The 13,583-nt window shown below is 39.7% G+C and overlaps 1 protein-coding gene across 4 annotated transcripts in view; it reads right to left on the bottom strand.

Moving 5' to 3' along the window:
* Positions 1-13,583, bottom strand: part of LOC124622046 (ADP-ribosylation factor GTPase-activating protein 2) — an 84,145-nt gene that overhangs the window by 13,911 nt on the left and 56,651 nt on the right. For all 4 annotated transcript variants that reach the window (XM_047147605.1, XM_047147606.1, XM_047147607.1 and 1 more), the window contains one exon: positions 3,723-3,863. In XM_047147605.1, the coding sequence (XP_047003561.1) occupies positions 3,723-3,863 (141 nt within the window). The remainder of the gene's footprint in view (positions 1-3,722; positions 3,864-13,583) is intronic.

The following is a 13,583-nucleotide window of genomic DNA, read 5'->3' as shown; positions in this document are numbered from 1 at the left end:
GTGTTTCTACAGTTCAAGAGATGAATCAGAAACACAAGTAATTAATAATGACAATCTGGAATTAAGTAAGTTGAGAAGTACAAAGCCACTAAAGGTAGGAAGACCATTTTAAAAAGGTAAAGTCATGTGGAATTGTTGGATGGGAGACTTGTGATTGGTTATTCAGCCACCTAACTGGAAAGAGATTCCCTACCTTGTTCGCAATGGCATCTTTTATGAAAGAGCAAGTGGTATGTCTTGAGCATATCTGTCCAGTGCAGGTGGCTGATGAAGTGCATGTCAAGTTTATTGTCACATTTGTGTTTAAAGAACAGCATCTGCAATACAGTAACGCTGTGCAACAGATGTTAACAACCTAAGCTGTGGAGGATGGTTTCAACAGAAATAAATCTAGAGGCAAAGTAGTGCAAAAAAGACATGCAAAATTGTTTACAGAATGTCTGCAGAGGTAGACAACTCTCTGAAACTGGAACACTGTAAATATTTTACACAACAAACAAGGTAGATGACACACAAGGAACTACAGACTTGATAGCCTCGTATCTTTAATGTAGAAGATATTATCATCAATCGCATAGAACAAACATTTGATTTTCTATGCTACCCAATGTCCTCTTTAAGTGAATATATCTCAATGCATCACGCAACCTGTCAATAAAATTATGTAACAGTGCAACGAGTATGAATTACCACATTGTCTCAGATTCAGAAAGTTTAAGGATTATTTTGACTAACTTGAGAAACAAAGTCTTCAGTCAACCATGTTAATATATTGTAGAATAATGGATCAATGCTATGGCTTCCATTAGACTTCATGAACACAGGAGGATATTCACAATTGATAGAGGGGTTGTACTTTTATGCCACCAAAATAATTGTCAGTTGCCTTAGAGGAAGCTTTTTAGATCTCTAAATTGGGAAAAGAAGAAAGAGGAGGAGATGAAGAAGAAGAAAAAGAAGAAAAAGAAGAAGTATGTGTCTATGGAACATACATGAATCACATTTGTTTGTGCTGATGACATTGTACTGTTTGTCTTCCACTATGAAGGGAGGGACGGAGGGGAAGAAGGAGGAGGGGGGATCAAAAATCAATTACAACAAGAGTACAATAAGGTTCAGAAAAGTCATAAAAGCTGTTGATTTTTGTATTTATGGCTGCTGAAGTTGACTGGGTGTACAGAAAAAGAAATACAAAAATATAACAGCAAAAACTGACCCAGCATGCTTTTGATAGATTAAATAGGGTTTTAAAAACCGAATTTTTAATGTATTTCAAGAGAAGAGAGACAATGCATTAACAATTTTGACTTATGGAAGAGACAGACAGACTCTTAATGCAAAATCTGAGAACACCTCAGTCAGCAATAGAGAGATAAATGTTGACAATTCCTAGAAGAGAATTAACTGTAATGAAAACGAAATCAAGATGGGCAGCACGTACCCTGGAGAATGTAAGGTTCCTTGTTCAGCTGCAGGATAAAGAAACGATGACAGAGGACACCCTTACAGGAGCTGGGAAGATGGAATCTGAAGATGTGCAGGGGCAACATCAATGCATACAGCTTAAGAACATAATTCATGGAAAACTTAAGGAGGCCTTTACCCAATGGTGGATGTCAAATGGCTGCTGCAGGTAGTGATGGTGGAGGATGCAAATTCGGTTTCAATAGATTTGGGATCATATTTAGCCCAACACAATGAATGTGTGTTTTACTAGTTTGAAATACAGCTGACTTAAGTGTTTGAGAGCCTTAAAAATCAACAATGGAAGTTTAAGTAAACACTTTGTCTTTTTTTTTTTCTTAGGACACATACCAATGTTATGAGATTCATAGGCCTGCTCCACTTTCTTTTAAGAAAATTACACATTCATTGTACGGACGCAGGGGAAACTTATTAGATTTTTTCAGATTTCATATTTTTATATACATACTGGGCACAGATTCAAATTTAATTGCTTCAAATATCTTCTGAAGTGAGAAAAATCAGAAGAGAGTACAAAGAAAAGATTTGACTAACAACCAAACTTAAAAAGGAATGAAATCACACAACCCTTCTATTCTGTACAGGAGTACTATTTCAACAAACTGCAGTAATACTCATTGCATCAAGAGTGTCAGCAGACAGCAAGCTTTGATTTACAGTCTGATGTATGTATTCAATTTAAACAGCAGAAAGTCATTCCTTTCTCTTAAAGATTACTCCATCAAATTCTGGCTTCTAAAACAATGAGACATTTGTTCCTTTCATGGTGGAATAAACATAGATATTCTATGTGGGAATTTTGAGTGAATGACGATAGAAGGCGGCTTCCTCTAAGGCAGAGAGCAGGCCGACCGGTGGAGAGGTACCCAGGGGCAGAGCAAAATGGGCCCGAGCAGAAGAGGGGGTAATGAGAGGGGAGGGGAGCGAGAGGCAGAGGGGAGTGAAAGGTGGAGGATAGCAAGAGGGGATGGGCACAGTAGGAGAGAGGGAAGGGTCAGGAGAGGAAGTAGGGGTAGAGGGGGAAGGGGAGAGGTAGAGAGGGGTGGGTAGGGGTAGAGAGGGGAGGGGTAGGGAGGGGAGGGGAGGATAGAGAGGGGAGGGGAGGATAGAGAGGGGAGGGGAGGATAGAGAGGGGAGGGGAGGATAGAGAGGGGAGGGGAGGGGTAGAGAGGGGAGGGGTAGAGAGGGGAGGGGAGGGGTAGAGAGGGGAGGGGAGGGGTAGAGAGGGGAGGGGAGGGGAGGGGTAGAGAGGGGAGGGGTAGACGGAAGGTATAGGGGGTGAGAGGGGGAGGTGTAGGGGTGAAAGAGAGTGGCAAGAGGGGGAGGAGTGGGAGGAGGGCGAGAAGGTGAGTGAGTGGAGGGGTGGGGAGTGGAGGGGTGGGGTGGTAGCGGACGTGTGTGGTGGGAGGGGAGTGGTAGGAGGTGAGGTAAGCAAGGGGGATGGTCAGGCAGTCTGGGGAGGGGAGGGTAGTGAGAGGGGGGTAGGGGAGTGAGAGAAGGGATGGGAGGGGTGCCAGAGAGGGGTGGGGTGCCAGAGAGGGGTGGGGTGCCAGAGAGGGGTGGGGAGGGGATCGAGAGTGGGGGAAGGGGATCAAGACTGAGGGGTCAGGTGGGGATCAAGAGTGGGGGGGAGAGGTGCGAGAAAGGAGTGGGGAGTTTGAGAGGGAAGGTGGACGGGATCGGCAGGGGGTAGCAGTGTGATAGAAGGGAGAGGAGTGAGATGTGGGTGGTGTGTTTGACTGAGGTGGGGTGTGTAAGGGGGAGGGAGGAAAGTAGGTAGAGTGGGGAAGGTAGAGATAAACTTACAGTTCAACTAATTTTATTTTGTTTCTTGGTTACTACTTAATACACTTTATATCTGGAAGGAATGAGATTCTTATCTTTGAAATATTTATTTTTTCATTTCACTGACCAAAAGCCAGTGTATTATGATGCTAAATAAGCAGCAGGCAATTGGTCTTTGTAGATTATATTTATAAACATTAATGTTAAATAGTATTATTCCTCTTTCTTTCAGTATAATCTTCACAGATTGAAGAATAAGCCACATGACACTTATACAACAAACGGAAAGGGCCCAGTGCATCAAAGTTTTACTCTAAAGCTAGACGCAACTAATCTGAGTTATTTATATATCACTGAACTTGATAAAACAAAGGAGTTAATCTTATTTAATAAATACTGAAACTACAACTTAACAGCTCTACAGTATTTTAAAATATTATAATTTAACTTACATGCCATATACAACAAAATCGTCAAAAAAACCATCACTTTCCTTGTCAAATACAGACTTGTTGCTTGTGGTGCTAGAGTTAATGTTCGGATTTTCTTGTTCAATTGTCTTCATGTCACTGACAGCAGAATGGCTTATCCCCCTATGAAGTAAAATTAAGCACATTAAAAAAAGAAACAGCAAAACTGGATAACAAAACTACATGTTATTGTGTAGGATGATATTATTATAATAAAATTAATAATACATTAAACACACACAAACAGCAAAAATAATAGATAATTTTTTTGCAGCACTTCTTTGTATGAGTAACAGTCAAAAAGATTCTGACTTTCCATGAGATGAAATAACTGTTACCATACTGTATAGAAAAACAGCACCAATAAACTGTGCCAAGTGGATACTTCTATGAGGTGAGTAAATACAAATTTTGGAATAGTACACAGTTTTTGTCTGTTTATTATTAGTAACAAATGAACAACTGTGAGGCCAACTGAATTAAGCAAAGGACTGAGTGTGCCTGTCTGTCATTAGACCAACGTACATTTTTTCCTCTGGGAAAAGGAGGTATTCAATATTCTACAGACACTCAAATTATAAAAGGATTTCTGTACTGACAGCACCATTGGTGTGTATTCAATGGATGCAAGGTAAGCTCTTCCTACCCAGCACAAACTGGGAACAAAAGTGAAACTAATGGAGACAAAGCTCATTCCTTACACCGGTTGACAATAGTGATATTATATGATATTTTCAGATCAACACCGCCAAGTTTTCATTAATTATCAGCTAAATTCATAAGTTCACATTCGCGATAAGTTGCAATTCACATTAGAAGGGATGTTCTCTGAATGGGCAGTAGAACTGGTGGCTAGAGATCCATGAAGCATGTCTACCTGCCAACTCTTATCCCGCAAGTCCCACTATTGGGCAACTGCTGGCCTTTGTGTGAGATTAGCAGGATTAAAAGTTATAATTCCTCCTCTAGTGCTACAGAAAACACAGGGTTAAGGTAAACGAGTACTTACACACATGGTACATAGGTTTATATTATCTCTAAGCTATAAATAGCATACCGTCTGCCATGCACTTATGTCCAGAGTATAGATATGGATGTAGATCAGTTTATAATAATCAAACAATGGAAAATGCAGGATGGGATGTAACAATATAATGAAAAGGATAGTTGCTACTCACCATACAATGGAGAGGCTGAATTGCAGAAAGGCGGAACAGAAAGACTGTCACACAATTAGCTTTTGGCCAACAAAGGCCTTTGTCAACATTAGACAACATACATACATGCACACACTCTGCAAACGCAACTCACACACACATGACCACAATCTCTGGCAGCTGGAGCCATCTGTGTGTTGTCTAATTTTGACAAAGTCCTTGTTGGTCGAGAGCTAATTGTGTGAGGGTTTACAATAATCATTGCACAGGAATGTTGGTGTTGTGGGAAGGTAAGACAGCATGTTCAGTGCATATCAAACCGGTGAGCAACAAAATCATGAAAATCCAAGCATGGCAGTGCAAGTGTGAATGTTCACCTTGAGGCACAACTCTGCTACCTGCAGTTTCCAATAGAAGCAGAATGTAATACAACTGGAGAGACCTATGAGCCATGGCTACAGAGTAATGGAATTGGCGCTGTCACAGAGTAAGTACACATCCACCAAAGACGAATGACCAATAGCTGTGAAGCATGAAGCCTTCTCAGTCTAACACAGCATCTCTGGTGTCTGCGGACAAATCAGTTTTGTTTGTGTAAGAACTGTTATTTTGTTTTGCTGGAAAAATGATAATGTAATAATAGAGCAGTAAAATGTCACTAAGCACGAAATGTGGAAAAAAAGCTTCTGAAATTTATCTTCTACTAAAAGAAGTGTACGGCAAAGACCGATGAATCACGTACACGTTTCTGAGTGGCTCAAGTGTTTCTAAGATGGCCATGAAGACACTGTAGATGACTCATCCCCAGAACACCCTTCAACGCAAAAAAATGGATGAAAAAGTTGACCATCAGTTGAGTTTTGATCGATTGCTGAAACAGTACCGTTGAAGCCACAAACGATGGTGGTCGAGTTAGGCTTGTTCTGTGCACCTACATCACGCATCCTCCGACAGCCAATGAGCGTTCAGTAGTTCCCTGGGCACCTTGCTGGGAATGCAGTAGCCAATGCAAACATTAAATGTGACTGTGGCGAGTTGTTTAATGAATTTCTATTCCATTTGTTGCGAGTTTTAATCGGTGACGGTGGTGGTAAGTGATAAATTTTGCAGAAGCAAGTGAGAGGCGTAACTTGCAGGATATACACTTTCTTCAAGCAGTAAGCACACTTGTACTGCGACTGTTGTTTGAAATTGTCAACAATGCAATCCCCATCCATGCCTCGACAAGTGCGAACCACCATCTTTTATGGACAGGACTATAGTAATTGACAAAGAATGCATAAGGCAAATTTTACAGAACCAATTATAATGAGAAAAGTCTGTGGGAAACTGATGCCAAAAATTGCCGCAATCGAACAAAAAGAAGCTTGTGAAACTGTTTGTACTGACACTTTGAATACCATCAAACAGGATGATTTTGGACAGTTTTGAAGTTATTTTCACTGATACTTGCACAGGTTATGTTTCATTGTATTGTTTGTTACAGAAATGTTGGGGTGTTCATAGCCGCATATCTGCTTGTCTTAATCGCATGATCGCATGGATCACACAGGCGTGCTGTATCAGCATGTGACTGTACATTCCTGGAGGCAGTTTTGGGACAAGTTTCCCAGGCCGCAACTGAAAGTTGGAGTTCTTCACAACCATAATTTGGAATGTTATTTGAAGATGCAGCAACAGTAGATGTTTGTCTATTAGTTGATAGAGCATGGACATGACATCCTAATACTGCCCAATTTCCGATGCACCTGATGATGGGGCGAAGACCCCAAAACCATGTTGGTGCATAGCGACTTTGGTCATGCAGGACTTCAGTCAATAGAGTACTTTACAACTGTGGTGGATTTGTTTACCATGAACATGTTGCTGAACAGCTGTGGGTGTCCCACAAACAAAAATTTGAACTATCACTTGTTTCCGCAATGTTTTTGTTTTCCTGGAAGTAATGGCTTATAACTGATTTCTCCGAAGGAACATTTAGTTTGCGGCAGCATGACTACCAGGCTTATCTGGAGGATAACGAACTACTTTGAACACTTCCTCAAAACTGGAAGTCCATGTTTCTTTGTTACTTTGCTGGCTCTCCTCATTATCAGGCAATTTCCGTAAGACATGATCTGGATCAAATGGTATTAGGCCTGAGGCACAAAGTCCACTCTTTGTTTTCTGTAGAGTTTGTTGAAATCTTAGTCTGTGGCTGCTTCAGAAGATATGGATAAGCATCCTCGGAAATAGTCCCATGACTGTACTACTTCCATTCAGTTGATATGGCTCACCACGCTGCTTTCACTGGTTTGAAGAAGCTTACATCGAATGGCTGGAGAAGGTGGGTGCTATTAGAGGGAAGGAGGATGAATGAATTATTGTTCCACTCACCGTCTTCGATAATGCATACAGACATGACTGGACAAATTGTCCTCAATCATCATTGATGGCCTATTTTGTTCCTTCAAATAACAGGGCAAAGTGGTTGTAAAAAGCCAGCCTTTAAATATCGGTAAATCAAACCATCCACTATCATTCCTAATTAAGTGGGTTCTCCATGGGCCACCTTCTTGCCACGTGTTCCACAAATGCTCAGATTTATGAAGGATATATGGAGGTAACAGTTTACTGTCAGCACTTGCTGCCATCATTATCGAAACACTAGATTTCGATGAATCCATAACTTTTTCAGCGTTCTTCCTCCTTTGTTTTGTAATTATCTGCTGCTTGCCCAAATCATCTGACATGTTAGTTTTGTGATAGCTGATTATGTTGTTAGGTGGGAGATTTTCCAGCGTTGGCTTTATTTTGGAGAAATATGTTTTAACTCTCATCTTGCTTACATTGCTTCAATACACATCTCTACAATAGCAACAACACGCTGTCAGGACACGCTAACACGCAAAAGCTGAATACCGTATTTACTCGAATCTAAGCCGCACTTTTTTTCCGGTTTTTGTAATCCAAAAAACCTCCTGCGGCCTAGAATCGAGTGCAAAGTAAGCGGAAGTTTTGAAAAATGTTGGTAGGTGCCCCCAGGACTAACTTCAGCCGCGAATATATGTAGCGCTACACAGGTATGCCTTGCAGGCACAAAGATAAATACTGGCGCCAAAAACTCTGCGCCGGAAAAAAAAAAGGGTGGAAGACGAGTTTTTTTTCTCCGTCCCGAGTTTTGCCCACTGCATTTTCACACATTATCCAACGAAGTAAATACAAATTCCGTACTGTTCATCTTCGAATGTACCAGCATTTCAATGTACTACGAAAATTCGACTGGCAGGACTGTTTGGTATGTTTGTCAATATGGCCAACTCTTCGTTCTGAATTTTTTCGTACCTGTGAGAAGAGATGGTTGTTAATAGGAATTTTTATGAATTGTGAATCACATGCAGTATTCTCTTCACCATAAGAATAGTACGAATATAAACATTTTGCCATGTATTCTTTCATGTTTGCTGCTATCTCATTTAAATCCTGTCTGCCTAATAAACTACAAAACTAGAGTGAGACAACAGCAAACGCGGAAGAATATACATATCATGTCACGTTTATATTCGTATTATTCTTATGCCTAATAGTGATACAGTCAGAAATGAAGCACGGCAATTGACTAGATTTTTAAATCTAAGATGACTCTAATTTCTGTGCAGAATGTAATGTACAAAAGAGGCATCTGCAAAGATTTTCACACAGAGAACAATTTTAGCTAAACTCTCACTCGGAACATCATCTATCATACGCAGTCTATTATTTGGTTCTTGTTGATCATTATCAAAGAAAGCAGCAGTGTAAGTAACAACAAATAGCAGTCTCTTGCCAATGTTTCACTAATGAGACAATTCCTCTCATTTTTTTATTGTAAGTGGCGGTAGCGTGCACAAAAGCAAGCCATGCCGCGAGCGGCAACAGGCCATAAACACTCATTATCAGAATGCGACAAACAATGCATGACACAGTACAGTAATGCAATTTCAGCTTATAGTGACGTAAACACCTATAACAAAGAGAACAGCACTTATCAGATCAAAGAAAAATAAGCAATCGATTTAAACCTGACGAAGCACGTGAAAAAGGAAGGGTACCCGTATAAATACGGACAGACCGCCTGACGCATAGCAATGGCTACCTGGTAAAGCTTAACTGCTAAGCTTATGACTCGAACCAACACTGCTGACTACATACAATGAAATTGTAAAACTCTTTGAACTTTTTTGACTATTCCTGTACCCAGTTCCTATGTTTGGAGCAGCTTTCCAGCCAAAACAAGAATAAAAAACAATGTACAGTGAGCACGAGAAGTCTCTGTATCCCTGTTTAGTATCAAATGTTGTCATGCAGGTTGGTAGCTATGTTATTTCTTAACAATTATTGGAATCAATGATTGAAAATGGCATTTATATGTTTTTTGCAGTCCTTGTCAAGTTGTAATTTGTAGCCATGGCAGATGTTACCAATCATAGTTTCACTACTGAGGAGTGCACTAGTGACAAGTATGTGGATGCATAAGTGACAACAGACCGGGGAGACAATGAGATATGAGTATTAGAGCATTTCAGGAATTGTTTAATAAAGCTCCACCACAAAAGGCAACACTTCTGGATTGGGAAAGATGTGCTTTTCCTTTTTGCAGTGTTAAAGACAGGTAATATTTGGAAGGAAGAACATGAGAGAGAAACATGTGCCACAGTCTCTGATTTGACTGAATAATCTCCTACGACGGTGACATGTAAATGTGCTTCGGTACTCAGTATACCAGGACAATAATGTGAGATCACACGAAAAAAGACCTTAAGGTCAGACCTTTCCGACCGAGGTTTGTAAATGAGTTATTGGATACAGACTGAAAGGAGCATGTTTTAGCACACTGTGCTTTCTTACCTCAATTTCTGAATGCAGTGAACCGTGCCAAGGTTATGTTTTCAGATGAATGTGCCATTTATTGCAGCTCACATGCTAGACATATTGTCGTTTGGGCCAAAGAAAATCCTCATTACACAGTCAAGTTAGAAAAGGAATCCACCTCATATAATGATATTGGCAGCAATCACATCGCAACAACTGCTTGGGCCGTACTTTTTTGAAAGGACTATGAATGGCGCAAATTATTTATACATGTTACAAACATGGTTAATGCCTTAGCTTGAGGAAAGGGGCCTCAGAGAACACATTTGGTTGTAGCAACACTTACTACGCTCTTGTAATGAGAGGGTTCCTAAATGATCACTTTTCAGGACAGTAGGTAGGTTAGTGGTTCATCTGCAACACCAGCTCCCTTGAAACGGCCACTAAGACATCCTGATGTCACCCAGTAACAACTTATTATCGGGAGTCATTAGGTTATGCTACAAATGAAGACCTGCACAATGCTGCTGGCGATCCATTTCACACTATAACACCACATATGCTCAAAGATATGTCAAGAACAACATGGCGCCACGTAGAAATGTATTTACAGCATGATCAGGAACATACCAATATACTCAACACTTAGTATGTATGTAAGTACTTGTGCTAAAACAAATCAAATCAATCAGCATTCAGTACTAGGGGGTATGCAGACTTCTTGCCCACCCTGTATGTACTTTACAAACTAAAAAATGGTTTACAAAATTAAACTTTATTATCAAGTGAAAGGAATCACGTGTGGCAACTGAGGTCTGAGTTCAGGTAATCAACAAATTTGCCAGAAAAGCAATTTCATGTTTAAAAAATGACATTTTATTCTTTTGTAACTGCTTACCTTAATGGAAAGTTCATTACATGCCACTGGACAGCAATAGAAAGTACAAAATGACTGACTGATGTTTCATCACAGCAATTACAGTTATAAGTCACAAAATTGTGACTACTCACCTAAAAACTACTGTGAAATCATTTCTACTGATATCTGATTAGTATATCTCAAGTTTGGTGGGCAAGATATTAACAGATATCCGTCAATTTCTTAAAAGCATACAGCACAAACCTGACCTAATGGAATGGGCATAGTTCCAGTTGGAAAACAACCTGACCTATGACGATATAGATACAACATTATACTGACATACTGCAGAACCTTTGAGGTGTCTTCTCCCAGGAATGCACCTACAACATAACTGTCATCACAAGGCTGTGCAAGTCTCACAGTGTGGATGCTAGAACAATGTTATCCTGGAAGACTTCACCACCCGGACAAGACCAATATGATATTAAAGGAAGTAGGGTGCTTCAGAACTGGTACTTCCTATTAATTGTTCTGCATTTCAATCATTTCACTGTCACAGCCACTGTACAAGTAGCTGGCACTATAACTGGCTTGAGGAGAGCACACATCTGAGCTGTTTACTGAGGTGTGTAATTCAGAACAATGAACAGTCAGTCTCAGAACATTTACACCTTTTTCATTATTGGGGGCTGGTAAAATTCGCATTTTGCAATAAATGCAAAATAGGTGCAAATTTTGCCTCAAAATGTGAAATTATTTAATAGAAGCTTCTTCATAGCGAATTGTATCCAGATGAACTATATCAGAGATGGTTTGAAATAGCTTTATTTTCTGCACATAAATATCGAAAATATAACCTGTTTGCAACTGCTGGTATTGTACATCATCTGGCAAAGCGTACATCATCTGGCAAAGCCCTGTTTGGAAAGATAATGTGCATTACAACCTATTTGCACAATAAAAAGTGCACGAATGCAACACTGTACCAACACGCACAACGCTCTAGTGCCATGTCAATTGTGGTTGAATGAAGAAACAAGCCAGGTAATGCAACGTAGTACTCAGCCATGCAACGCATTATTTTATAACAAAGAAACACATATGTTTGTTTCATAGCTAAAGTTCAAAAGTTGGAATAATACAGACACTTTTAATATGGAAAATTAGGTGGTGGATGTTTCGAACTGTGCCTGCATCAAATAGCACTAGAGGTTGGGCTTGAACTATGTTGTTAACAATACAATACCAACCTCAATAAGCAATTGTACGGTAGCTGTTCCCAAATGCTTCGTGTTGTGCTTTGCTTGTTGTTTTCTTATACTGACATGAGTGAAGCAAATAATCCTGGTCCGTCATGGATTTCGATTATGATCCTTACAACCCCAGATAAGATTGGAAATCCCTGTGGAAATGTGTCAGTTCCGCTTTTGCAGAACACGGGTTTAGGCTGTTGCCCCACAAAGAAACACAGGGCTTGTTTCCCCGCACCTATCCTCACACCTACGACAGTCAAAATTATAGTTTGTTAACACTAATCGCTGTACAGTGCCCGCACTCTGCACTACAGAAATTAGAAAACAAAATCCGTCACGTTTCTTGACTGCGTCAAAATTGTTTCCCTAACATTATAATAGATTTACCAGTACTTTCGGTTCCACTCCTATGCTAACACTACTCCTATGCTAAGCGTCTTGTCAGTTCTATCTGTAGCATTAGCAAGCATGGGTCACAGTGCTATAAACACCTACAAAAGGTCGAAATTAATGTTCTACAGATTTTGTAATCATGGAAAAGGGTGGGAAAAAACAAGTAATGTCCAGAAACAGCATAAATTACACGTGTTGCTATTTCACAGAACAATCATATTCTGAAAGCTTAAATACAGTTAAACAAAGAAAATAAAGGCCATTTCGGAAATAAAAAGAAAAAGCTGTTGAAGTTTTTGCAAAAGCAAACATTGCACTCTAAAAGTTCCCAATCAGCCGCTTTTTCAACCATTAGTCTCACAGAAGTAAGGTTTTGTTTGTTTTCACTCATGTAGCGTGACAACATTTTAAATTTGTGCGCCTAATCATTTACAAACAAGACAATAGATGTGAATTTTGACACAAATAGGCATGAATTTTGCCAAAAATAGATGCTCCAGCATTCATTTTCTTGAATGAAGCGAGAAGTGTGTGCACCTGCAACCCCCCTACCCCAACAACAGAAATAAATTTATACTTTTATCTGGTTAAAAATATTGTTTATTGGTTTCTATTAATTCCTATGTTTTTCCTCATTTCACTACTTTTTCATTATTTTGCATACAAACAAGTGGTGAAGTGATAATTATAATTCAATGCCTATGGAGCATTGTTTTAGTTGTACATCTGTATTCTGTATTTCCTGTTAGAAAGGTCACAGTTAATTGTAATTTATGACAGAAGTCATATCAAGTATTCCACAATGAAGTGTTGTAAGTCTTCAGTTGATTCTAATCTCACACCCTTTGGGAGACAATCTGAGCAGACCTTTGAAACTGCTCGCATGTATCATTTACTATCTAGTAAAATCATCAGAAGATCAAAAGAAATTAGTACTAAATGATTTAGCCAAGTTACCTGTATGGCACAAAACGAGGCAATTAATTCCACACAATAAAAACGTGTGAGGTCCTCCAAAAAAGAACTTAAAAGAATCCATTAAATTTTGGTTACACGATACAGCACACTAATTTAAAGGTTGTTGATTCAGCTAAATACCGAGGGATTACACTCACAAACAAACTGGAACCATCAAAAAGAAAATATTGTGGGGAAGCCAAACCAAAGCCTGTGTTTAATTTGCAGAACACTCACAAAATGCAACAAATCTACTAATGTGACTGCCTATGCTGCACTTGTCCATCTCCTCCTGAAGTATTGCAGTGCAGCACAGGATCCTTACCCGATAAGATTAATATCATGAAATAGGGGAATGGGTGTCAAGTATATGATATCAAAATTGTTGTGG

Source organism: Schistocerca americana, chromosome 7 (genome assembly GCF_021461395.2).
Source record: "Schistocerca americana isolate TAMUIC-IGC-003095 chromosome 7, iqSchAmer2.1, whole genome shotgun sequence".
In the NCBI taxonomy this organism is placed as follows: Eukaryota; Metazoa; Arthropoda; class Insecta; order Orthoptera; family Acrididae; genus Schistocerca; species Schistocerca americana.
This window is presented reverse-complemented; position numbering and strand designations above follow the sequence as displayed.